The 27,687-nt window shown below is 43.3% G+C and overlaps 1 protein-coding gene across 1 annotated transcript in view; it reads right to left on the reverse strand.

The window, feature by feature from the left end:
• Positions 1–15,370, reverse strand: part of DPH6 (diphthamine biosynthesis 6) — a 484,410-nt gene extending 469,040 nt beyond the window's left edge. Inside the window, exons 1-3 of the mRNA XM_078659430.1 lie at positions 15,254–15,370; positions 10,398–10,489; positions 1,317–1,510 (exon numbers count right to left, since the gene is read on the reverse strand). Coding sequence (XP_078515556.1) covers positions 1,317–1,510; positions 10,398–10,489; positions 15,254–15,276 — 309 coding nt within the window. The 5' untranslated portion in view covers positions 15,277–15,370. The remainder of the gene's footprint in view (positions 1–1,316; positions 1,511–10,397; positions 10,490–15,253) is intronic.
• Between the last annotated feature and the right edge of the window lie 12,317 nt (positions 15,371–27,687).

A 27,687-nucleotide genomic window follows, 5' to 3' on the forward strand; every position in this document is an offset into this window, starting at 1 on the left:
GTTCCACAGAGTGGCCAATCAACACTTACTGCTACTCTACTACTACTACTCAATTTACAAGTAGTGGATAATGGCACATGATATGCACTTCACCAAATAAGGGACTTTGAAAGGTATTCTCACATCAAGCTTTGCCTAGAGAAACCTTTTCACAAAAAAAATGCACCAAGAGGACATGTCACCAGGAACTGTACCAAAAATCACTACTCATTGCACACTGTGTCCAAAGAACTTTTCATCGTACAGTGCATCTCATAGATACTTGTCTCACCCACACTTAATCTAGATGCACAATATACATTAAGAAGTCTTATAACCACACAGTGTGTCGACGAGGCCTTCCCACTGTAGCACTGCCTCATCACACACGGTTTCTAAGCAGGGCTTTGCACAACAAACAGGATTTCACATTTCACACTGGAACTCCAGCGGCTTCCTCCACACACTGCCAGGTGAAAAACCTTATCAGGACAACATATCATTTCTATTGTGATGTGCAGGCTCACCATTAAAATGTTTCTTGGCAATGTAAACAGACTTTTACCCAACCCAATGGTGCTTATTTTATCGACCTACTAAGGGTGAAATGTTGAGGGCACCAGCTGGTATTTCAAGCAAGGACCACTCAGTTAAATAAGATAGCGAATGTATTAGTTCAGTAGTCCACCAGAATAAGCAAAGCCCAGCCACTCAGAGGGCTTCTCAAAACACACAGAACAATGCAGCTTGCAAGGTTTTACAACTAGACTACCTCTCAACAGGCCTTCTCACTCCAAAATGTGACCAGATCTCACTAGAGAGTGTATCTACAGAGACATTAATACCACACAGTGTTTCCTGGGGAGGCACTCACCGCACAGTGTATCATCGAAGACGTTCTTCCCACACAGCGACCCCAAGGGGTGTTCTCAGGACACAGTATAACCTGGGAGCCCCATCTTCCAATTAATGTATCCTAAGAATCATTTTCACCTCAGAGTGTACCCAGAGGCCTTCTCATTACACAGAGCACATAGGGAGAAACTATGAACACACAGTGCACCCTGAGAGGATGTGGTGCACCCCATGAGGCAGAGTTACCGCACAAAGTTCTCTACCAGGCATGCTTAATACACAGTGTAGCCAGAGAGGAATTCCCATCATATGGTGAACCCTGAACATCCCCTCACAGTTTACTTGAGAGGCCTTCTCACAGTACAGTGTACCCAGGGAGGCATTCCCAAGACACAATAGGTGTTGATATGTCTTTCACACCCCAAGAGGCTCATTCTCACCGCATAGCGTAACCAGAGATGCCCACTCCACCCACACTATACCTTGACGAGCTTCAGCAGCTGGTACAGGTCTTCCACCTCGTCCCCTGTGCACTCCTTGTACACTCTCCCCGTGTTCACGCTGCGGCCTTCGATAGTGCGTCGATACAATGGGAGGGCCATGGCTTCCGCATACATGTCAATGGCCTGATGACCCACCGTCTGGTACATGTAGCTGTCAAGTTCATCTGTCCCACCTTCAAAAAACACACAGAAAAGTTTATAAAAAACAAACACAATGGGAGATTACAACCCATAATACAGTAGACGTGTACCATTGCTATTCACAATCAGTGGTCTGCACAAAGTGTATAGTCAAATAAAATGTGAATAGCAACCTTGACCACTGTGAAATGCCTGTCTGTAGGGTTGTCTCTAGTGGGTTTATGAGCTCTATGCTCCTCCACCCCCTACCAAGAGAAATTTAATGTTACAAGAGATTCATGCACCAGTGAGGGCGGATACACTGATGACTTGGAACCGAGAGACCGGTTATGGGGTGGTGCCTCAAAAGAGCGTACGGGTGACAGATGGGGTCAATTCATTTCAACCAAGAACCAGGGTTTCTGTTTTGGAGCCATTAAGTTTCAGGGTGTTTTGTCTCATTCAGATTTCAGTTGCTTTTACACACAATCACTATCTCAGCTTTTTACAAGTAAAGTAAACATTTTCAACAGAATAAAAATGCAATCACGCAAACAAATAATTATGTAGCACAAGACAGAACAAAAAAATAAAATCCTGTTTGTACTTTTATCACCGAAACCGTGCAGGTCCACTCATCCTCGCCAGTAGAGACCCTCCCATGAGGCTCAGCACAAAGTCCATATCCTCGATTGTGCACTGCATTCCTATTTATTCTCTAACCAATTTTCCTCAAACAGTACCCATTTACCTCCATGCCCTAATTTCTTACTAGCCGAAACATATAGCACCTAGGTGTATTTTTTATTTTCTGACATACACTACTCTTGCATAATTTTCTCTACTCGCACTTACCTGAAGTGGGTCAAGAAATCCGCGGAACAGTCCCCATGTCACAATTAAGGGCTTCCGAATTGTATCCCATTGTGGGAGATACATTTAACGCCCAAAACTGCACATTACAAAACATTTCCAATAACCCCTATAACCTTGTCAGTGATCGTATTGCCTCAGAAATTTATCTGGCCAGGTCTAAGTGACTTATCCGCAGCAGCAGCCAACTTGCCCAATGATGACATGCCAGCCTCGCCCGGGTCTCTAAACAAATGACTGCCACTGGCCATACTTTTATGCACCCAGGATCACATTATCTTTCAGCTGCAGGTCAACCAGCTGCAAGCAAATAAGTTTCAAAAGACCTAGACCACAAAAAATATCCTATTGGAGGCTGTTTCAACTATTCCCAACTCTGGTTGGCTGGCACATCATAACTGTAGAATACTTTCACCAAACATTTTGAGCACCAAACACCCAGGAATCCTGAGGTGTGTTAATGCCTGTCAAGGGATATGCAGTCAAAGCCCCTTTATCTAACTCCTCAAGCAGCCTAAAAGCATCCCTCAGCTTGGGCGTTCTCTCAACCATACCCTGTACATCTCCACCATCTCACACAAGCAACACAGACCCACACGACACCAAATACTTTGTCAAGCAGAGCAAACTTACATCCTACTCAAGAGTATGAACAAGCACATCTTCCATCCTATCTAAGGAATTAAACTTATGTTCTGGCACTCACCGGATGAGCGAATGTAACACTGTGAACTCACAAGTGCTGCACGTATTCTGGGAAAATAAAGGTTGGCGTGCACACAAACACTGGCACTGCTTGGCAAAGGGCTTCATGTTTCTGGAGGATGCACTACGCAGGGGCACCTGAACTCAGAATAAGAAACTACATTTCCTATGAGGCTTCAGAACTCTCACACTGATTTGGAAATGTTGATGGCCATTTTGAAAGTATAGGTTTGATGTGGTCCAGAGTGTCAGTGCTAGGGAACTGATCTACAATGCTGCTACACCTAGGATCTTACTACCACATAGTTTCTTTTGATAGCATTAGAGATTGCTTTTTCTTGGGAGCTTCAGGGGAAAAGTGTGATGCTGAATACAGAGAAGTATTCCAAGAAATTGTCATACTTTAAAAAAAAAGTGAGGCAGTTAAAACTATTTCCCAAAAATATCCATAATTGATTATAAATTCGACTTTCCTGTTTTCCCTTATGGATAGCACAGCTATTGGAGGAATGGAAGGACCCTCAACATATTTAGAGACTGACGACTCTTTGTGGTGTATATATTTGTTTCTAAGCTAACACTATATGCTTAAGAGAATGATTTAGAAGTGTATAAACAAACTAAATTATCCCAATATATTTTTATATTAAAGCTTGAGAAACATCCTTAATGTATGTATAAGACTGAGGCTGTAAATTGAAAACATAGGGCAGTACTATTTACTAGAGAAAGAGAGGTTGTTATTGAAAAGCGCCATAAGAATTTCATAGAATGTTTTTATGTTTCAGTTCCAGAAAAAACCTCAGTTCGCCAATATCTCAGGCAGCCCGAGCTTTAGAGATATTCTGGAGGTTTCTCATACATTATAGAAAGTGTTTGCGATGAGTATTCAGTGAGACATGATATCAAACATTTTATCTTGTTTTTAGATGAACTACAGTGACCCGTGTAGATGATCGCACCCACTAGAGTGAAGAGTCAGAGAGGTGATATCCAGTGTCTCTGTTTCCTCTCTTGTTCTATTCCCCTTTACCTTGGTTGTTTATTGACTATCATTATTCTACTGTGAATGCCTGGTCGTGGATACAATGTAGTATGGAACTGTTCATCACTCCCATTGGATACGGAATTCAGATCACCGCATTCCGACACCTCCGAAAGCTCTAGATCTCCATTCCACTCTGCATCCCATAGTCCACCCCTCCTCTAGTTCAGACAAGAGCATAAGACCCACTTCTTAAAGTAAAACGTGATCACAGTGTAACTCCGGAGGACTCAACCTCCCTAAAGGGATTCCCCGCTTCATCCCCTCCTCCACCAACTCCCCCGGCATCATTAGCCTAGCATTGCTTTTATTAAACCTCTAGTAAAGAGCTTCATTGCTTTGTGGCTAGGATAGCGCTCAACAAGTCAGACACACACATTAGCTGGACAACAAAAAGCTAGCTTGTCCACTTCAAAAACGAATCGCCCATAACTATGGCATGTCTACAATTAACAGGAAGGACAAAAATCAAATCATGGATTGACACATTCCTGTCAATTCACAACACGTATTAAACCTGTAACACATCTAAAGCCTGGATGGTCCATCAGTAACAGATCAATTCAGCTAATTCTTGAAACTGCAGGGGGCGCTGGATAGCTCTGTCTCACAGACATTCCATATTCCGCTGCCATCTCCCTCCAATCCGGCAATTCTCCATACAAATTCTTTCCATGGGCGATCTTTGGATAATCACACTTCACTATTGTTGTCAGACTTTTATCCTATTCACAAGCTTTCGCCTGCCCTTCTTTCAGTATGTCGCCACCATGGCTACCAAATAAGGAATGTTCACCTCAACATTATCCACCAAAGCTACCTTCCTCTGCCTTTCGTCATCAGCATTTCCATCCTGCCTTTGTATTGGCTGGTGCAAAACAGAATCAGCAGCCACATTTGCATTACCTGACGCATTGTCAACCGGAAATTGGAATGCTTGAAATTTATCTCCCGAATGGGCAACTCCAGAGATAAGGTTTATGCCTCTTATCTAGAAAATACTGAAGCTAAAGGCTTATGGCACTCCTGCATGCAGTTTTCATAAGAAATAATCAAATTTGATTGTGTATCCTGCTATGTATATATATAAGTATATTTAAAATGCGTACAGGGCACGGTAAGTCTGGATGCTTCTTGCACTGTAGAGCCAGCTAATAAGGACAGGTACAAATCTTCAAGACTGAACTCAACTTAGATGGCCGTATACTTATTCTGTAGCAAACAAGCATTGGCAAAGCCAATAGGACTGGCCCTGGCAGCCTGGTGTGATGGTTTATTTGTTTATCATTTTTATTGCAGGTGCAAGCCACAAAAATCAAAACAAATAAAAACAGAAAACATGCTGCCACCTAAACATGGTGGCTGTAAGCTATCAATATAAATGTAAAATTAAGAACAATTAAGCATCACACATACTTGTAATAGAATAATATGAATGTTTTCTACTTCGAATATCTACAGAACCCCTTTTTAGTTACAATGTACATTTATGATTATATGATTCTTATTGGCATAAGTAAAAGTGAATTTTGAATTACTGTAACCTAAAGACATAGTTTAAACATATAAGGTTGTTTAAAAAATAATAACAAAGAAAGAATGAAAACAATTGACAATATAAAGCACTGGCCCAAGGGCACCGTCAATTTGTCTTTTTGGGTGTATATGCACATGCGATCAGGTAACATTTCGTAATTCATAGAACAAGCAGCCATTGGCTGAAGTGGGCTGGGCTCGTCCACTTTAAGGTCATCTGCCCTACGTTTTGTGCTTTGGTGGGAGGGAGTAAAATGAGAATGACGACCGAAGAGACCAGTGGGGGTTAAGGGGGTTGGTCCAAGGTCCTCTTCATATGCATATTTGTATTTTTTAAAAATGATTTTATGTGACAACATGAAGCTGGCAAATACGTAAAGCTGTGTCTGAAGTCCCCACAGTTCCTCCGGGTGTAAAGCCGTCACACACACCTTTATTGAGCGAACCCAGACAAGAAAGCAGGGGGGGGGCGGGAGTCGAATTCCAGGCATGTGTGACCACTCGCTTTGCCAAGAGGAGCACCGGACCAAGGTCCCTGGCAACATTTTTATTGATTGCTACGATCTGTTCTCCATTTTATGCTGCCTGGGGGCACATTACTTGTCCAATAGATCCCCAAATCAATCGCATTTGTGTAGGGCATGATCTTTCAACGACACAGAAAATAATTAGAAATGTTACAGTCTTGCATTTTCTGTAGTCCGTGAATGTGAGTGAGTGATTAACGAATACTAAAAGCCTCAGTTTCAAAACCTGCAGGTCCCCAGTGACACTCAGTGGCTTCAGTATTTAAAAGGGCAAACCAAAGAAGCAAACAGCACAGATGTCTAAGCATTAGCGTCAGATGAGCACTTTGTCGAGATGTACCTACAATCCATGGCTGTTCCAAGAACCTTCTGAAAGACCTGCATGAGGGGTACTTCAATAGTGCAACTTGGGTCCTGCAACAGCATGAGCAACAAAGCTAGGTAATTGTGAGGAAAAAAATGATTGCCTTGAATGTTTTACGGTGAACTGAACCTGAACTCATTGGAGTTAACTTGAGCTTTCATGGGGGCGGTCACTTCTGGACAGACCAATGCTCTCATGATCTTAGACATCAACAGAATCTCAAACTCTGAAACAGGGAGTCCTTCAGAAAAGATAGAGCTCTCACAAAGTAAATCACAACCAGCTATACAAACACTTTACCCTGCACTAACAGTACCTATTGGAGACACTTGGTACCACAGAGAGCACAATATGGCTTCAAACCTATATTGTTGGCTAATCCCGCTAGGCAGCACATCCATGTTGCAGGGATTCTGCAAAATCACAGAACTATGCTTGGGATTATGGGACCTTAGTAGGCAGGGACTGAGTTGTCCTACCACCTTAGTACCCGTGAGCCCGAGACTGACTGGCTATAATGTCTCACTTGCCCTCCTACTCACTCACAGAGGAACAAGTGATTACACACCCCAGAAGACAACACTCCCAACTCTCTCAGGAATCGCGGTTGCAAGCCACACCCTTTCGCTCACTCTCTTGTGCTCATCCACAATAAGATCTGACAGGGACACAAACAAGTTTCAAGTATTTATTTTAACTAATGTGTTCTAGTATGCCACAACCAGTAGAAAAATGCCTAACACAAGTATGGTCAGCTTAGCAAGTAATCCATAAATCATAAAAAGGAGCTGTCATAATGACTGACAGCTTGGCCTAACCTCCCTCCCCTTGTATGGAAGCGAAATGATTATATATTAGAAGATCTCTGGGTGTTATTTGCAGTCCCCGTACCTCAGTCTATAGATGGTAGATCTACATCACAGGTGCTGTCATGCTCTTCCCCCTGGAAATGTCCCTCTCCAATTTTGTCTCACCTATTCGTGTACCCTCAAATAACCAAAGTACATATTCCCAAGCAACAGCTGCATCTGAATGTTTTGTCTAGGTGCTATGGCCTGACCAGAACAGAATAACAAGGGGCATTGTTGTTAGACCTTGCTCACAACGTTCAGACTAAATCCCAGGAACGAGCAAAGTGCAAAAACAACAGAAGGTTCTATGTGGAAGTTTTAGTGTAGCACAAGCAAAATAAACTTGTGTAGTAACGTGTGCAAAGCAGCAGACAGTCAGCAACCTGCCCATGCTAACATAGGGAAGAATATAAAGCTCATGGGGCCACGTGACACTGTTATGATTTTAGACATCAGCAGAATTTCAAACTCTGAAACAGGGAGTCCCTCAGAAAAGCTCTCACAAAGCAAATCACAACCAGCTATACAAATACTTTACCTTGCACTAACAGTATGTATTGGAGACACTTGGCACCACAATGAGCACAATATGGCACTGAACCTATATATTTGGCTAATTCCTCTAAGCAGCACATCAATTTCAACTTTTAAACCTACATATCAAACCCATTCAGAATAAGTTCCCTTACACATGCTCAAACAGAAGATTACATCTAGGGTATACCGTAGGCTACTTATCCCTCTCTACAGAACAGCCTCCTTGGGGCTAGCAATGGGCAACCGTGCATCCCAGGGGAAAGAAATGAATTTGAGGTCCTTCAGAACACACATGTACCACACATAACATGTGTATTTGTAAAGCACACGTTCACCCGGAGGTATCTTGGCGCTGAATAACAGATGTTTCTTGTTACCCAACTCAATGTTGCTCAGTTTATCGACCTCAGATGGATGAAAGGCTGAGTGGACACAGGATTAGAAAGAACCCGGACAGGTGCAATCACATGTTATTCAGCACACTATGCAAGAAAATTCACCCTGCACAATGCATTAGGCAGATCAGTGCTTAATTTGAGATGGTGGTGTCCACTGGCACTCTTTTTTGGGGCCAGGCATTATTTTTCATCATCAGACTTTGACCCATAAGAAGAGAGTAAAAACCCAACAAACGGGGGAAAGAAAGAGGAAGAGAAAGACGGAAAAACAGTGGCAACGGGGAGAAAGCAGAGGTGAAAAAGAACGTCCAAAACCTAATAAAAGCGAAAGTGGTGGATGGTACTGAATGAAAGAAGAATGAGAGAATCAAGACAACCAGCAACTCTGACATTCTGCATCACCGGTCGCAGGCTTTTAAGCATAACTTTGGGCACCAGCACTTATTGTTTTACAAAAGAGAGCCCATCGAACCAAACACAACACAGATTACCTTGAATCATATCAAAGAGCATTCCACAGCTTGAAAGGATTCCAAGACCTGGAAACCATCCAGATGGTGGAAGTGTCCTACACAAAGTCTGTTGATATAGCATCAAAAGGTGTAGGTCTCTTAAGATCACCGGAGGGATTAAATAATTCCTCCATAAATCAGCTTCAGCTGCAACTACTGTTGCACTGAAAACCATGGTTTACCAGTACCTGTTCCTTCTTCTGGTGCTCTGGGCAGCGCACACATTTTTAAGCAAGGCACTATTTGTAGATAGAAATTTTAATTGTAACCCTAGTATCTTTGCTGCTACTTCCAACATTTACATTTGTATTTGACAACTGCCTCTGCTGCTGAAAACTTTCATGTATGTGTCATAACAGTCTAAGCGCCAGGATGCCCGTTGGGTGACAGTTAAGCGCTATAAAAGAAAGCCTATACATACATACATACATACAATATTTGCTCATCGATGAAAAGTGTTACAAGGGACTGTAGTTAGCAGTGGTGGAACTGGCTGTTTTTACTCGGAAAGCTGTGTTCTGAATCAAGTAAATACCTTTTATGTAGTTGTCAGTAAGGGTAGCAACAACTTGCTGTGATAATCTGTATACATGTTTGTTGCGTTTATAGTTTTTGTTCTGATTTGACAAAGCAGCCAAAATTAAAAATAGTAGCGGCGGCTCTCCGTCACTTGGTACGGACATGAAGGCTGGCGCTGGCAACAAGGGACTCTGGGACCACTGGAATTAAAAGGAACCCTAAATCTGGAAATGATGTGCCACTGTGACAATTGCATTTAGATATGGGATGCAAACACTGTAGTGTTCTGGGACTCTGGTCCCAGAGAGCAATGGACACAAAGGGTGGTGACAAAAGTACAGACCAATGAGGACATAGGCAATGGCTGTTAGAAAGACAGGCAGCCACTTGAGACCAACTCACATTAAATAAAAAAGCCATCTCAGTGAGGATTCTACACCGATAAACTCATAGAGACAATCAGAAACTCGACAAATAAGGTCGGTGATACAAAGGCAGGAAAGAGATCTAGCGGCCACACAGCACGTCCCTCTTGTCCTTGGATCAGAGATCCTCTTTCTAAGAGAGGTCATGACTGCATACGCCAACTGCACGGGGCCAAAATACTATGTTATAAAAACTGGAATATGTTGACACTTTTCCAAAATCATGGATAAATAAGAGGGATATGACTTAAAGGAATAGTTAATAAGCAGTGAATGAGCCAGATTTGTTGGGGTCTTGTGTATACACTACTCGAAGAAAGATTAACAGTTAGTTCCTACACCCCTACATGGAAGTACATGTTGAGTTTAAATTGTCAGAATGGACAGATGGAGAGTAAGCCAGCCTCGAGGAACACAACAGCTACTGCAGTCCGGAAACTGGCAGATGGACTGATGTGAGTATTTCTGTTACAGCCTGTTAATGCAAGCCGCAACTAAAACCACTGATGCCTCATGGAGAAAAAGTTTGGAAACTGAGTGGGCACTATCATCTGTTTTCCAGAGGTGACTATGACCCGCTACCCTCAACCCCTGCACATAAGGAACTAAATAATTGGATGGACAATGAAAATACTCTTTATTGCTCACCTTCATCAGCTGGCCTTAGGTTGGCCAATGCAACAATTTGATGGCCAGCGGCGACGCACTGCATCATGTTGTAAGTGCTGTCCTTGCCACCACTAGGAGAGAGAGACAGACAAACATTGATGCCACAGATAATGTGATAAATAACTCGTCCACAAGCTGCAAACTACCTCAGCCTGCAGCCTGCCTTCAAGAAAAGAAAAGCATTCAAAGGATAATACTCAAACATTTTTGTTAAAAGATAACAGAGCTCCCATTCAATGATGTCTTAAATTCATAAAAGTGCAAATTCTTCTACTGAAAATCATCTTTCCTCGACTACAGCCAGCTGGCCAACTGCGTTTTTATTCTGATTACATGGAAGTCAATGCAAAAAAAATTGGTCACAGTGAGATTTCTGGAACGTTCTGGTTAGTTATGCAGTTTCCCATTTATTTCCCGGAATATAACTTCTGGTAAGTAAAGCACCAAAAGGTAGTGCATGGTGCAATCAGTGCCTCCTGCAACACATGCCAGGCACGTTTTTGATCTCAGCTCAAAGCAATTCCTCTATATGCAGATGTTCATAGAGTGTGTGTTTGATAACCAGGGTCCAAACGTAATGAAGCGTCAGTCTTTGAGGTGATAAACCAGTACTGAATGCGTTCCCAAGGTCACCGACAGACGGCTATTGACCTCTGCGGTGGAAACTTGACAAGCAGGATTTATTAACTATTAAAAACAAGCATTTGCAATGCAATAGGTCTCGTATTTACACAAGTTTAGACTATTGGCATTGTAAATGACAATGCCAATAATTTTTGTTTTGTTTTAAAAAACATAAATAAGAGTCATTGTCATTTACAAAGCCAATAGCTTAAACTGGCTGTTTAAGTTTAAACTGAGCGCTGCACTGCTACAAGGGCACCATGCTCGTTTTCGTTTTTTTTTACTTTAACACTGAGCGCAGTGTCCTTAAAGCGGGCGCCGCGCATAGTTTTAAAGTTTTTAAGTTGAGAAACCGAGCATGGTGTCCTTGAAGCGGCGCCGCGCTCAGTTGTATAGTTAAAAAAAAATAAACAAACAGACCGCGGTATCCCTGAAGCGGCCACCATGCTCACTATGAAAGTAAAAAGAATAATAATATTAAAACAGATCGCTGTGTCCCAGAAGTGGACGCCGCGCTCAACTTGAAAGTTAAATAAAGTTACAATTTTACATGATCGCGGTGTCCCTACAACGGGTGCTGCACTCATTATGCAAATACCAAAAAAGCAGCAGCCATTGTCCCCATCAGTGCCAATAACAAAAATAGTGCTCACACCCTAGATAAAGCAGGCCATGTAATGAGCCAAATAAAAGGTCCAGTCGTTAATGGCGGCAACAAATGGAGACAAGGCTGTACCAAGGCGGGACTAACAAGCCCATTTACGAATAAGAAGCCACCATTTAAGAAGGACAATGACACAAACCCAATGACAAATATGGGCAGAGAGTGGGTGAGGCTGATAGTGCATACCCTAATACAGCATGCCTCGCAGAGCAAGCAGTGCATGCGCGCTGCCGCAAGGCTCGACCTAAAAACAAAAATAACTTGCTATTAAGTAGTGCTTCACACTACACTTCTCGTTTTTTTAGGTGGTGTATATAAAAGGTGTTAGTATGGGAAACATCCTTTATTACAAAGCTGAATCACCATGTGCCTATACAACACCAGCAATAGAACGAATGCATTATTACCACACATTCGTTTAACACACAAGTCGTTACAACAACTTGCTTTAGGGCGCGCATTGGTGGAGCCATGTTGGATTTTAAGTCTAACACAGGCCTCGAAAAATCTACTTGCCCACTCGCAATTGCGAGTAAAAGTTTATCAGGTCGAGCTATTTTTAGCACCTACTAGTCCCATCTGGCAAGTAAACTTATGCTGGAACGGAACAGGTGTTTTGTTCATTCAGAAAGTTGATGAGCAATAAAGATGGCATTAAATCTTGTTTTTATCTTGACACGTTTGCTCTATGTTCAAGGAAACAGGTCACATGTCAGTTTGACTTTTAACTAATTGCTGGTTGGAGAATTAGGTTTATTGTTCTCTCTCTTACTAGAGTTAGAGGTTGTCAAGTGAGCTGTCTGAAGATGTCAGTTATTTTTCTCGCACATAAAATTTAAATAAATAGCCTGTAAATTAATATTACAACTATTTCAAAATATATCAGGTTTTTCAAAATCAAATTTTTGGGTAATTAAGAAGTGTGATGCAAACAAAGAGTTAAATAGGAGCAAAACTAACCAGAACACTTTACTTGATGATGACACATATTTGCAGCTACTCTATTTTCAAAAATTATTGTTTGTAAATGATATAGTTTTATCAGTAAATCCACATGTCAGTGGGAACTTTTGTGGCCATTTCAATGTAAAATCTGCTGATTACAAATGACAGTGTGCTACCACTTCATGCTTTAGTTTTGTATTTATTAAAAGGGATAGTTTTTAAACATGATTTTATAAACATTCCTGCCCTCGCCCTAATAGGCAAATCAAGGGTCACGTGTATCCTATATATGGCTAGATTTGTATTATATATGGTTAAAAAGTTTAGTCTAATAAATCAAACAAAAGTTTCTTGCAAAGCAGATATGCTTAACTCCCACATTTGAAGGTGATCTCATATGTGATAATGAAGAAAATGGCAGCTCAATAAAATAAATTATTTGCCTACGATCACATCATTTGAAACCAGTTTATGGGTCAAGAGCAGTACAAATAGGTCGAGTAAATTATTTAAGTCACTAGAACTGGGTCTAGTAAGATTTTTATGATTTTTCAAGGCTAGCAACACCTTCCCTACTGTTGCGACGACTGGAGTTGGAAAAGTAAATGATACTATTCCAAGGTCCAGCGCCCCCCCCCCCCCAAAAGGCAAGCCATTGTAACAACTTGCGTACTAAATGAACGCTTCGTAACCGCGTTCGTTCTAATGTTGGCATTGTAAAGGAATGCGTGCTAAACACATGTGGGATTATGTCCTACAACGGTTACTATTAGTCAATCTAGCAGTACTCAATTAACCAGATAAGAGAGGATGGAAGTCTGAGGTGGCTTTGCCGGGAGAACTGTGACATTAGGCATTGATGACAATGGAAGGAAAGTATATTTTGCAGAGAGTATTGCTTTGACGGTGAAGAAAGTATCTTATTGTACAGCATTCAGTTTGGTTGGTGTAGGCCTTTATACCACAAGCATCAAGTAGGTTTATTAACTTATGAATGTATACAAGCATGTAAAATTAACAGCTTTGGCCAAATTAGTTTTTGATACGGGGTTCGGTGTAAGTTGTTGAACCAGTTCTTTTTCCCATTGATCAGAGATTACATAGGTGGTAAATAACTAAGTGGATAGTTTGAAGGCCAACTGCATAGAATGCTTGTTGATAGCTACATATACAATATGCTTGAGAATGGAATGCCTTAACTCTATTGGTAATATGATGATGTTGCCTACCTTCTGCATTGACCAATGCACACATCGCCTTTTTCATGCATTGAATGCATTGGCCCGCCTCGTTGCACCCTTGCATTCATTCAGAGGGCACTGAAGGTATTACTTAAAGGATGCATCCAAGTATCTGGGTGCAGCATGCATTTTATGAGCTGACTGCAACAGGAATCACAACCTGAGCTAAGCAAGCACAAAATGCGGTAAGTGTCGATCTCAGTCTTGCCTGGGAGCAGCGCTTATTAGCTGCAATAGTTTACTAAATGCAGCATTTATCTTGATAGCTGCATTACATATTTGCTGAGAGAAGAATGTGTTGAATGTGCCTATTATAGCATGTCCTGTTTGGGCATTAAATTTAAGATCAGCATGCACTGGTATTGGAATGCTCTTAAGGCTGATGCAATAATTAAAGATTTCACTTAAGTTAGGAAATTCTGCATGCACAGGATGCAGCAAGTACTTACTGGCTGTCTGCAGTCGACAATGACATTATACACCCAGTACTATCAAGCACTGATATAATGATTTTAGAGTACACTTAATGTTTTATTATAGCATGCAGTAAATGGAGTGCCTTAGCTGTACTTATCCCATGTCATAACAGTGATTTCAGCAATTCTTGGTTCCTAGTCCAAAGGCACTAACTATGATGGGACTTGCGTTTGCCCTTTAAGCTTAATAAGAAGTGACCTAAAATTCCTAGCATGGTCTGTGCGATAAGATTGGTTAAGCATCTTATGTCAGTAGGGTTGCCACCTTTCCAATAGACAAATACTCGCAATATGCTCACGTTTCAAGATTCTGCAAAACACCAGACAAAATTCAAAGTTGAACTTTACACAAAATTGTCTACATTAATTTTGAACATGGACTTTCTGTTTTTGTTTATTTTAATTATCAGTCAGGGTTACACTGGGTCAGACGTCTAACATATTTCATAGCGTTTTCTCAGAACATTTACTGTTTATAGTATGTACTGCGAAATTTAAAATAAATACCGGTGTTATGCGATTTGCCTAATTATTTAAATACTGCTCATACCGGTATAATACCGGCCAGGGAGCAACACTATTGAGCCTATTGACAGCTGATCACTTAACTATAGCTTTCCTGCACTGCATAGGCACTTGAGAAGTTGCAGCATTCCCTGGATTTAACACACTCTGCTTTTATTCGTTGCAGGATAAAGCATGCATAGCTGCACCTAGAGGTCCACAGAGGTTGCATGCAGCATGTACAGCATCTAAACAGCATGTATGACACCTCGCTTGCACAGGAGGAGGTGATGGCATGGACTGGTTTCTGCTTGCTTCTATTTTGCACTGCTTGGCTTTAGAAGGCACGTGTGCAGCACAGACCGCTCCCAGGACTCTTACCTGATAAGAGCCACTACCCTCATGACTGCTGTGCTGTTGTTGTTTTCCACCCACACGTGCACTCAGGGACCCGGAAGTGTAGGAGCAGGTCCCAGATGATGGTTGGATCGGTGAAGCATACATGTCATGGAAACAGAGAAAGGCTAAAATACACCATGCGCTTGGCACTAGCGCCTCTCTTTAACAGGGGCTTTCTTAATAAAAATCCAAGCTCCTAGGACCTCTAGCAATATATTAGAGATTCAAATACGATTTTTGTAAGACAAGTAAATAAAAAAGTTGACTCAATATTGAAAAAGGGATATCAACAATAAATACGTTTAAAAAACAAACAATACTTGTATTCATTGTTACGTTTCAAAACAACACACTTCATGTTCCATTTCAATTTGGCTTCGAAGAACATGCACAACTCTGCACATTTAATGGCTGCCACATAATTTGAAAATAAGGCTTAATTGCGCTCCATCTTGTCCTTCTTTTGTTTCAAGAAGGTAACGTTACTAAGAACCATAGAGGCGACGATAATCCTCTGCAGTTTTCAAAGATACATTCAAACTCTAACTGCGCCCCCTCGCGGGCTCCGGGGGTACGTGCAGCAGGCCGGATTATACTCTGGTGATGTTTTGAATTTCCTCTATTTGCCGGATGAATTTGACAAATGTTTATTATCTCTCTCAGATCAGCCCCAAATGAAGTCGTTCTTTTACGCAGATAAAAAATATTAAATCCGTAAAATTAGACTTTTTGAACGCTCATGATTTTAGTTTTAACTGTGCGCAGGTGCTGTTTAACATACATGCAAACATTTTGAAATAAGAAAAATTGAGATTTGAAAAAAAATTGGAGGACTGTATCTTCCCCTCAGACTTTCACTGAAGAAGAGGCAATTTCAGGCATGTTAGTATGTATGTTTTCAATATACATACTTGGCCTTCAGTCTTTTTTTTTTACAGTTTTATATAGCGCTAACTACACCCACAGACATTATGGCACTTTACATGATATCCAGATTATGTTACATATTCTTAAACACCGGGAGATTTAGTGATTTGCCCAAAATAACATGCTGTATAGTCAAGGCCAGGACTCTAGCCTGATTCCAGTTCCAAAGTCAGCATCTGATCATTCTGTAATTGATAAAGTGCATACATCACAACATTTATAAACAGCTACAATGGTGATTCAGGGGAAACAAGCAATGGCAAAGCCAATGTTTCTTCTTTAAAAGGCACTGGCTGTCCTTTTATTTAAAAGAAAAAATCTTATTGCCAAATTTGAACTGCATGGCAAATGCAAAGAAAACAAGCATTTACAATGCAATGGTTTCGCCTTTGGAAAAGTTAGAGCTATTGGCATTGTAAATGACAAATTTTGTATTTATGTGTTGGTTTTGAAAACAGATAAATAAATGGCATTGTCATTTACATTGCCATTAGCTTAATCTCTTGCAAATGTGAGACCTATTGTACCCTACGGACGAGCTCAGCAGACAGCAATTACTACCACACACACACACCCAGAGCCACACACACACACACACACACACACCCAGAGCCACACACACACACTCAGAATATTAATATTTGGCTTTTAAGGACTAAAAAGAATGTATTTACCATAACCAGGATTCCGATTTATGTACAAGGTAATGTGAGAATCTGTATTACTTGATCGAAAATCAGGTTCTGAAATGACCAAAGGGGTAAATATTCATACTAATATTCTCCTAGATTATTAGATTACAAGCTTCATATCTATTACCATCAAGACCTGTACCTGATATACTGGATAAGACAGGACATAAAACTCTCGCCGTCCGCTAGCCGTCTATCAAAGTGTTTGTATTTCACTGGATAAAAGACTAATATACCACTACATAAAAACACAAAATTAAACAGAATCGATTAAATTACTCAAATTGTATATCGGATATTATGATCGTTTCAAAGAATTAAAGTTTTAATCTACCTGTATGGGTATGCTTGTGTCCTCTGTATAGGGACGATTCCTCCTGATGTGGGGAAATTCTTTCTCTTTTTTGTGTAAAAGATAGGGACCTGTAAAAGGTATGAACACTAATGTTAACTCTAGCTGGCTAAAAGGTATGAACACTAATGTTAACTCTAGCTGGCTAAAGGGTTAGACCGAATGATTTGGTCTTAGCTGTTCTGGTTGACCTGGTTAAGGGCGGCAATATGCTCTTACCTTTTAGCAAAGTTTTAAGCTGCTCTGACGGTCTGTCGGCGAGATTCGAAGATCCTACGGCTGCAAATGCAGGATACAAGGCGACGCAGACATCGAAAACGGTCGCATTTTTATCCTAGCGTGTGGATTAGTTATTGGTTTCAGCTGCGAGTATTTTCGTCTCGTCATTAATAATGCGACCGGGAGTAAGGTGGACGACTAAAAATAAAGAGCGGACTATTCCAGCCTCCTTGTGGTATAAACATAGTCGTCAGTGATAGTCGAAGGGTGAATAGACAACGGACTACTATACTGTGATATGACTGGAAGTAGAGAAGACAACTAAAAATAACAAGCACCTACGAGGACACAGGGGGTGGGAGGAGGGCGGGAGAGGACACGGACGGCGGGAGGGGGCGGAGGGGGCGGGAGAGGACACGGACGGCGGGAAACGTGCACAGGACAGCGGGGGGGCGGAAAGAATGATATCACCACGAAAAACAAAAGTTAAATTTTACTTGGCAGCTGCTTCCACAGTCACTCATAGCTGACATTTATTCCCCACTGCTCTGACGTCACAGCTCGAGATCCCACAACGAACAATTATTTTTCCAGGTCCTGTTTCCTAACACAAACAAGCACCTACGAGGACACAGGGGGCGGGAGGAGGGCGGGAGAGGACACGGACGGCGGGAGGGGGCGGGAGAGGACACGGACGGCGGGAAACGTGCACAGGACAGCGAGGGGGGGGCGGAAAGGCACACGGAGGGGGCGGGAATGGACAGCGCATCTGAAATCACTTTTAGTGAAAGGGGAGGGAACGGGAAAAAACGTAACTCCGCCCAGGGAAAAAATCTCGGGAACGCCCCCGAATCTGGTCCGGCCTTGACGGACAGATCCGGCACTCAATGGCTAGCCTCCATTTATGGAGCTAGCCAATGAGAGCCGGGGGACGTTCCCGAAGTCCTTATTGTCAACAAAGGATTTCACCTGCGCCGAAAAGCTGCGCAGAGCGCAGCCTTCGGCAGGCGAAACCCAAAAATGGCCGGAACGCCCCGGAATCTGCTCCGCAATTGACGGACAGATCTCTGTTCCAATGGCTAGCCTCCATTTATGGAGCTAGCCAATGGAACAGAGGGGCGGGACATGAGTACACATCTCCAGACATAAGCTTTCACCTTGCGCAGAAAGTCTGCTGCGCAGCCTTTTGGCGAGGCGAAACCTAAAAACAAACAGGGCACAATTGCTCATTTTTATTACCTTCCCTTGGTGCTTTCCGTTGCGCTTGCTTAAAACAAACATAATGCCACCATACACAACCTTAGCGATTTGTTTTGTACACGCCGTTATACACAACCTCATCATTTTGTTTCATAGCCGCCGATAGCATATATATTTTGGAACAGCAGGGAGTTTTATTTCTTTTGTTATTGTGTAGGTTTTCTGTAGTGTCTATACTGTGATATCACGCTTACAGCTCCAAGTGCAATTTACAGCAATCCATATAACCATCCATATAACCACCAGCAAAATATAAACAATGCCAAAATCTCTAACTGATGCGAGATCTGTTGCATTGCAAATGCTTGTTTTTTAAGCCACTTAACCCCTTCCATGCTCATGACGGAACGGTTCCGTCATGAGCGTCGGTTGGCCTGTGCTCATGACGGAACCGTTCCGTCATGAGTCCATAGGTTCTTTAGAACCTTCAGCACCGCAGCGGAATTCGCGCAGCGCTGAAGGGGTTAAAGACATTCCTCAAATCCTATAGGTGACATACAGTTGTATCTGTGCATTAGTCTTCTCGTTCAACTCGGCCCCAAGATGGAAATATAATGACACAGCTGCTCCTATAAACGAAGCCTCGACTTTTCCACTACAACCACACTACTCCATATTCTTAAAATGGAAAGCAATGCAATACAAAATATCCAATCATCAAGTAAGAAAAAATAACGCGGATGAAAAATCAAGGAGAAAAGAGTCCGTAGATTAACTGCAGAAAGGAGAAAAGTGTGTGTGTCTGTTCTACTTCATTTCTTGAAAGCAGTATTTGAGAAAGTCAATGACAGAGAAAGCAATCTTTAGAAAATAAGGTTTAATCACATGCCAACATAAGCTAAAGCCTGCACTACTAGACATTACAGGACATTGACTAGGAATTGTATTACCAACACAAATCTAAACCACTGCTAAGTAACTGGTTCATGAGTCTAAAGGGATAAATTCCACTTTTTTTTCTGATAGTTGTATGCATTTAATACCGTACACTGGAAGATTCAAATGTATGGGCAACAAATGTAACTGGACTGCAAACGTGAATCCACTTCAACATATCCCGGAAAAATGTCAGCAATCTTGTTGAACCAGTTTTGTCTGGGCGTTACACCCACTGTAAGCAGTGAACAAGGTTGCATACACATAGCTTGCCTTTGAAGTGACTTGTTCACTACAAGTGAAAAGTCTAATATTTCCAAAACCCAAGGAGGAAGCTAAACTACACTGTCCGTGGTCCCCTCTAAGAACCATCCGAAATTTCCGCCCAGTTAGAACAAGCGGAGTCATTACATAAACATTAGATTGGTCACGGGAAGGGCCGCTGTAGTAATAGGCAGAATAGTGTGACATCAGCGGAGTGGGGGTCACAAAAAAAAAGTAATATTTCAAATTATTTTTTTACTCTTTTCCAGCAATTGAAGGCAGCCAGGAGACAGCTTCCAAACTGCTCAAACATCAACCACTTTCCGGCAATGTTGTTGAACACAGAGAAATTGGGCCGTGTGACTTTACTCTTCGCTGTATGTCTCCTTGCTAAAATAATTATTTTTTAACTAATGCTGTAGAAACAATTAAAAGTGGTAGAGACTATTTTATAATTTCTTAGATATTTGATAACTAATTTAAAGTTGCTATTGTATTTAAGGCTGGATGTCTCTGGGATGAAATTGGGCCGTGTGACTTTACTCTTCGCTGTATGTCTCCTTGCTAAAATAATTATTTTTTAACTAATGCTGTAGAAACAATTAAAAGTGAGAGACTATTTTATAATTTCTTAGATATTTGATAACTAATTTAAAGTTGCTATTGTATTTAAGGCTGGATGTCTCTGGGATTTTTTCAAGATTTGTAAATATCCATCGTCAACTTGCAAAAGTTAAGGTTAAAATTGTGTGCTACTGCACAGTTTAAGTCGTGCATGTACAAAAAATCACAAGAGCTCGCAAATTTTTTGAGCTCAACCAAGTTTCGTGTTTCTTTCAAAAGCATGAACCAGGACACCTGATGTTTACCCAACCTGTCGTGTTCAAACTGGTTGAGCAGTAAGTCACCCAGCAGCCTGATCTGCATAATTCGTGGCTATGCTTCAAAGCTTTTCAAAAATACAAGCAAGAGTTTTCAATGACACCAACTAAAAGACACTATCTAGTGCACTTACTTCACAGAAATGTACATATTAGGGTCACTATTTGATTCATAAAGCCAGAGATGCAACTGTCTTAAATCTTTCTCCAAAAGAATCGTCATAAGATCAAAACATATGAACTCCAATGTAAATAAGTGTTAGGCACAAATTCAAATGCAATGACATAGTGAAGCAAACAGGCCTTTAGATAACCAGAAGAATTGTTGATATGATCCGAGTTATTTTTCTCTTGGCCCCACCTCCTTATGGAATAACACAATAAGAGTCCATGATAATCGTCTAGACCAAATTCAGACAGAAGTTTTGCTCTAGTTAAAGGGTTTAGGGGTCATGCATGGATTTGTATGAATCCCCAAAGCAAATCATAAACCAGCCATGGAATAAGACGGGTAGGAATTAGAGTCCTTTACTGCTAGGGTCAGTGACTTAATAGAAAAGTACTCCATTTACATCCTACCTTTGTTAGGCCTCAAGCGAGGCATGGTCTAATAGATCCTATTAATTTTCCAGAAGCAAAGGCTTGATTTGTGAGGAACATTACTGCAGTCAACTCCACAGCAGTCAAACAGTCCAATCAGAGGCATGGGCCCGACTTTTGACTCAGCAATTCCTGGTACTACAACAATATCAAGGGCATGACTTGACTGCCACTGCACAAGCCTAAACAGGAAGCAGGTCAAGCATGACCTGCAACTGTCTCTTCCCAAGCTCTACTGGTCTTCCAGATCTACTTGTCAGACATACGAATGCTTAGCCACAACCCTATTAGAGGTGCTAGAATACCCATCTCTGAGCCATACAAGTCCACTTCAGTGGCCACACTAGAGTTGGGCTGTCCTTTAAGATTCATAAGGAATTTGATTTGGTGCATCAAAAATGGAGGTCAGGCATGAGAAGATCCAATGCTTCACCTACCACTGGCAAAGTCTGCCACTATTCTCTCTTAGTCAAAAATCAGGTATGGACAATGAGGCTCATAAACTGCTGAATCCTCGTTCCAAAGATCCACAAATAATTATTTGCTTCCATACATTACAATGCATTTATCAAATGGCTTTGGCGTTAATAGTGACAAAGCACTTTACACTATATGGTAGAGAAGTCCTGTGCAGATATAGTTGAAGTTTGGTACACTGCGGTTAGTGAAGGAGGAGTACTGCACAGTTAGTCTATAATAGGGACTATGAAGCATAATTGTTGTTCTGGCCGTGAGTGAAAAACAAAAGGAGAAGCAATGGCCAGACAGAGAACAGGGAGAGATAGTGAAGTTCATTTTATAAAGAGAATGAGGAGGGAGAAGGCCTATGCAGTCATTGAGCTGGGTAAATGCAGCAGACAGTGAATGGGGGCAAGTGGTGTGCATACAGCGGGCTGTGTAGAATGGCTGGACGGTGAGCTGAAAAGAATGTCTGTACAGACAGTGAGTTGGGCAATTTGTAGGGAAAATGGGCAGACAGTCCCCCTTCCTTCACCAGGACATTTCATTTCTCAGAAGAGCTTAGGACAGTAGCTCACGGTACCAATTACTAAATAGACCGTGGTATAATTCTGCAGCTTCTGTATTTTGTGCATAACTATGAATTGACTGCAGCTGTCAAATAACCCATTATATGTAGTACAACTTCTTGATTGCAACAAAATTAAAGCTATGTTTCTAGTTCATAGAGATCAAGTGACTTAAAATGTACTACACGTGCAGCTGCCTAAAGGTTATCTCGTCACATTTCAGTTTATGATTGCAGCTTTCAAATGTCACGCTGGTAGTAACTGAGTGAAACTTTCCCCCATGCAGTACGTGTTAAAATGACAAGAGTGTAATAAACCTGCCACAAAATGTGCCACGCTGTATTGCATAAAATGCCTTTTTCTTGCCATATATTCAAGTCTACCGCATAATCTCATCAACCCTTGCGGCATAATTGCAGTGGTACTGACCAGAAGTTTCACACTCGGATCCGGACGGCAAGTAATGACGGCTATAATGGCCATGTCCAAACCACTGTACCACCCAATGGTACCAAAGTCTCACAATTGTCTGGCTTCACTTGCCCCGTTGATTTTAAGGGGTCACGCATGTAAATCGAGATACTCATTCGTAATATTAACTTTTGGGCAAAACCCCTGAAACGTCACCTCACTATAAACTTGGAACACTTGCTGTTTAACTCTACCCACGCCCAATAATGGTCCAAAAGGCAAATGTACTTATGATTTTCCCATCAAAGCTTACACAAATTACCACCCCCTCATCCCATAGGCACTTACAGGATGCCGGAACAAGATGTGCAAACGAAGGAGCCCACAGTCATGTTGGCATAGGTGGGTCCACGCTGGTCACAGTCAAAGCACTTGCGGTTGTGCGGGAGGCTCGTCATCTCCCGTAGCAGCTTTAAGTGTTTTTCCTCTTGCTTGCGCTTGGCGCTGGCGGCCATGGCGGGAGCGAAGGTGGGCTCTGTGCCGGTTCTGCAAATACAAGGGGTGCACGTACTGACGCGTGACACCTACAGGAAGGCGGCACCAGCCCAGCAGCAGATAAGCAACGGCCTCCGCTCTAACCTCGAGCCCGGCGGCCGCTGCCCTGGGCGACAGCACAGGAGGCAGTCGGGCAGGGCGAACGCCATAGACAGAGAAAAGGGACACATGTTTAGGCTAAGAGAAGCATAGAAAACGGACAAAGACGCATAGCTCAGGTGAACCTAGCAATGTTTGTAGTGATGTTTTTCTATACCCTACAAAATAATTACTTCTCTTTTTAAAAGAAATACGTTTCCAAGTGTGACAGTTAAATTAGATGTATCCTTTACATACAAATAAAACTATACTTGAGTAATGCTTTAAATATGAAAAAGGGGCAACATTGTTGCAAAATAACGTTTTTTAAATATTGCCTGAGCGCAATAACAGAGGAAACGCACTGATACGCAAATATGGCGATCGAATTATAATGATGTTTGGTTGTGTTTTGCATATTCGTCCCTTTTTAGTTTCAATTTCAGGTAGGTTTAGAGGAGGGAAGGGGCGGGGTTGGAGTAGACGAACCGGAACTCGCTTTTACAAACGAATGCTGAAAGAATGTTGAGACAAGTCAGGTCCCGGGCCGCGCTGTGATTGGCTGACGTCACGGGGGTGTCCCGGGCCGGCAGCCAATCACAGCGCGGCCCGGGAATGACGTCACGGGGGTGTCCCGGGCCGGCAGCCAATCGCAGCGCGGCCCGGGACAAAGGGGCGGGGCTTAAAAAAAGCACCAGAAACGCCCCCGAATCGCGTTTTCAAGAGAAAGCGCGATTGACAGCCTCTGTCTCCCAATGGCTAGCCTCCATTTATGGAGCTAGCCAATTGGAAACAGAGGCGGTCCGAACATCCCTACTGTAGACAATAGTTTTCGATCTGGGAGGGGCTTTGCCCCTCGCCAGGTCGAAACCTAAAAATGAAAACAACTGGTATGAGCGTGATGACCTTTACGTGTGCATGAATACATATTTATGTGTCATGACGCTGCAGAAGCCATTTTTGGGTCGAGCCTGGGAAGCGCATGCGCTGCTCTGCAAGGCATGCTGTATTCGAGTATGGACTTGAAGCCCCCCCACCCCACTCTCCGCCCATATTTGTCATTGGCTTGTGTCACTGTCCTTAGTAAATGCTGGCTTCTGAATCGTTAATAGGCTTGTTAGTCCCTCCTTAGTACTGCCTTGTCTTCATTTGTAACGTCCCATGAGGACTGGCCATTTTACTTCTATTGTTACACAGTATGTCTTATTTAGTCTGTAAGCACTATTACCTTTAATGAGTTTCTCCTACTGCAGGCACGACATGCTTTCCTGGGACATTCAGTGCGCGTCTACATGGGTAGAAGAAGGCTTTATTTTTGTGACACATAGTGTGCGCTTTGCATTCCGCCTGGGATTTGTATATGCCTGTGCTGCTCAACACCTGTATGGCTATGCCGCTTTATATTTTTCTCGGTTGCACTGCTCTCACTTGTTAACAGCTGGTTTTGAATTGCACAGAGTTGTAGGCAGAACCCAAAAAATCCCAAGCCAAGTCTCTACCCGTGCATTATTGTCATCTCACGGTTAGAACTGTGCTCCTTTTTTTGCTTGATTAACTTTTCCTTTAATTGCTTGGCTAAAGCAATTGTTTCTCTTTAAAGATATGCTGTGTACGGCTGGCTCCCAGCATTTCAGCATGTGGGAAACCATTCTCACCAGCTGACGCATCAGAGCGGGAGTCTGTGAGGTCTAGCATTTGACATGGATTTCGTGTGAAGTGTTTCTTTTTAATGATGAAGTGGACGGGTACAAGAAATGCTTCACTCGATTGCCGGACAGAAATTGTTGCATTTAGTCCAGAGTTCATGCAGTGAGGAAAGCCATAGAGTAAAAGAATTGCATTTCATTCATCACACTCTCGTTACGTTTGTCAACGAACAATTTATGACCTGTTAGTGAACACATCTCGGAGGAAAAGTAGCGAATATGTCGTTAATGTTGATTGCTTTGGGAGGGATGGTGGGAGATAGTTATGGTACTGGGCAATAGTTCCAAAATAGGTAATGCTTTAATGGTATATCAAAGATGTGTCTCCTGTCTTTTTGGCTAAGAAGAAGTGAGCACACTGGCGTACATTAGGCTTCTTTCGGATACAATCATTTTGATTGGCTTTGGTCCCAGTGTCAGTCTCAGACAAAAAAGGCAAAGGGACCACAATAAAAGTACCCCCTCCACATAGCCAACCAGGCAGCTAAAAAAGTGGCCCACGTTTGCAAATAATGCTATTTTTAAACTTGCAAATACACACTATATGGGTATTGTGCGAGGAAGGTGTTAGACCTGTCAGCCCTAGGGTGGTCTTTCCCTATTTTTTTCGCCCTTGCCTCATTTTTTCCCACCTTCTTTTTGTTGGCCTTAGGTCTCCGGGTACCTTCCCATTGCCAATCAATGCTAAGGTGCAGGTGCTCTCTACTTCAAACATGGCTGCCACTGGCCCCTGCTACTGCAGCGTGGTCTTTTTCTAGTAGCACCCTAGTTGCCAGGAGCTGGCTGGGACCCCAAACATTGTTGCAATGCCAGCCTTCCATCGCCTGCCCATAGTTAGAGTGGGGAAGCTCCTGGAACCTTCCAGAATAGAGACTAAGCCTATTTTTGCCGCCTTAGAGAGGGGTCACTTGACCTGGGCATATATAAGGAAAGGAGAGAAACTTTTTAGTCAGTTGGGGCATCACTGACCTGGAGGACCCACGCAGGAGACTTAGGCGGTAGGGCCTGGTCAGGGGCCTATGCCACTGGGAGTGACAGGGCTTAGGTGCTGCCTTCCAAGTAGAGTGAGGAACCCTGAACTAGCCCACTGATCGGGCCCGGCGGGAGGGGAACCCAGGGACCACATGAAGTGACCTGCTGACAAGCCTTCAACTCACCCACCCCTTTTTAAGAAACCAGGAACCTGCTTCCACAGAAGGGTGCAGAACCAACAAGCGTAGAGAAGAGACTCCCCCTGACTGAACTGCCTGAATTGCTGTCTTGCCTGACCTTATCTGGCTACCCCACACTAGCCCCCTGAGCTGACTGAACTGTCGGTGGGCCGAGGCGCTGTAGTAATTGCCCCCCTGAGTAGCGCTGCAATTCGCGCCCTGCTGACTGTCCCAAGCTCCGTGAAACCCCCGGCGCTAGGCCCCTTGAAGAAGCGCTGTTGACCCCACAAGCGCTCACCTGCTTCGTCCTGTGAAGCGCTGTGTCGTGCCCCCAGGTGGCCCCTGGTGCCAGGGGAGGGCCGCCGCCGTGCCTGGAGGAGTGGGCGGAGAAAACACCGTTTTTCGGCGTACCCCGAGGCCGCTATCACTGCCAGAGAGTGAGTAGGTCCAACGGCGGCCCCCGGTGCCTGAGGTAGGTGCCGCGTCTGGTAGAAGGCCGCGCTAGGCCCTGAGGCCGCAATCTTGCCTTACGTGATGGGGGGAGGCCCGTACGCGTCATCGGCCACGCTCCCGCTATCAGGGTCCCGTGATTGGAGGAGAGGCCGCCTCGCCCCGCAGGCCGCGCTGCCATTGGCGGTTGCCGGCGCGCCTCCCCTCCGCCTGCCTCGATCGGTCCTCGGGCCCGGGGAGGGCTGAGAGAGGCCCGGGCCCATCCTGCTTCGGCCACCAACGCTGCGGATTCCTGACTGGCTCCGAGGCCAAGGGAGGCCCGGGGCCGGTCCCGCAAAGCAGCGAGGAGACCGCGGGAGGGCCGCAGCCTCCCCACCAGCCTGTGGAACCACCGCAAGGGCCTCGTAGGGCCAAAGATTAGAGGTAACCCCGGGGGGGGGAGGGAGGCCTCGAGATCGCCCCTCTCCCCGGGGGAAGAACTGTTGCTGGGCCCCGTTGGCCTTAATTACCCGCCGAAAAGTCAGGAAATCCCCAAGGAAGAGGGCGGAAGGCCCCGGGAGGCCCGGAGTTCGCCCCTACCTGGGGAAAACTGGTGACTGGGCCCCGTTGGCCCTATTTATCCACAGAAGGCCCCCCTGAGATGGGCCTGAGCATGGACAAGGCCCTCCAGTGACGGTTTGGCCCCAAAAGTTAGCCCCGACTGGGGAATAGTTCTTACAGACTACCATTGGGCCTGATTAACAGAGGGTTTATCCATGCTGGGTGACCTGTTCATTATTGCCTAAGGAAATGCTCATTCTAGCCTTCTGCAGGTTTTACTCTGACCTTATGTAATGCTGACTTTTCCTGATGAGATACTAGCTCTCTGGCCTAAGGAGATGTCGCCTGGGTTTTCATGAAATCTTACCCCGGCCTGTTAAATGGTTCATTACTGCTAGATGAAATGTGATGTTGCCTGATCTTTAA

This window comes from Lissotriton helveticus, chromosome 9 (genome assembly GCF_964261635.1).
Source record: "Lissotriton helveticus chromosome 9, aLisHel1.1, whole genome shotgun sequence".
Lineage (NCBI taxonomy): Eukaryota > Metazoa > Chordata > Amphibia > Caudata > Salamandridae > Lissotriton > Lissotriton helveticus.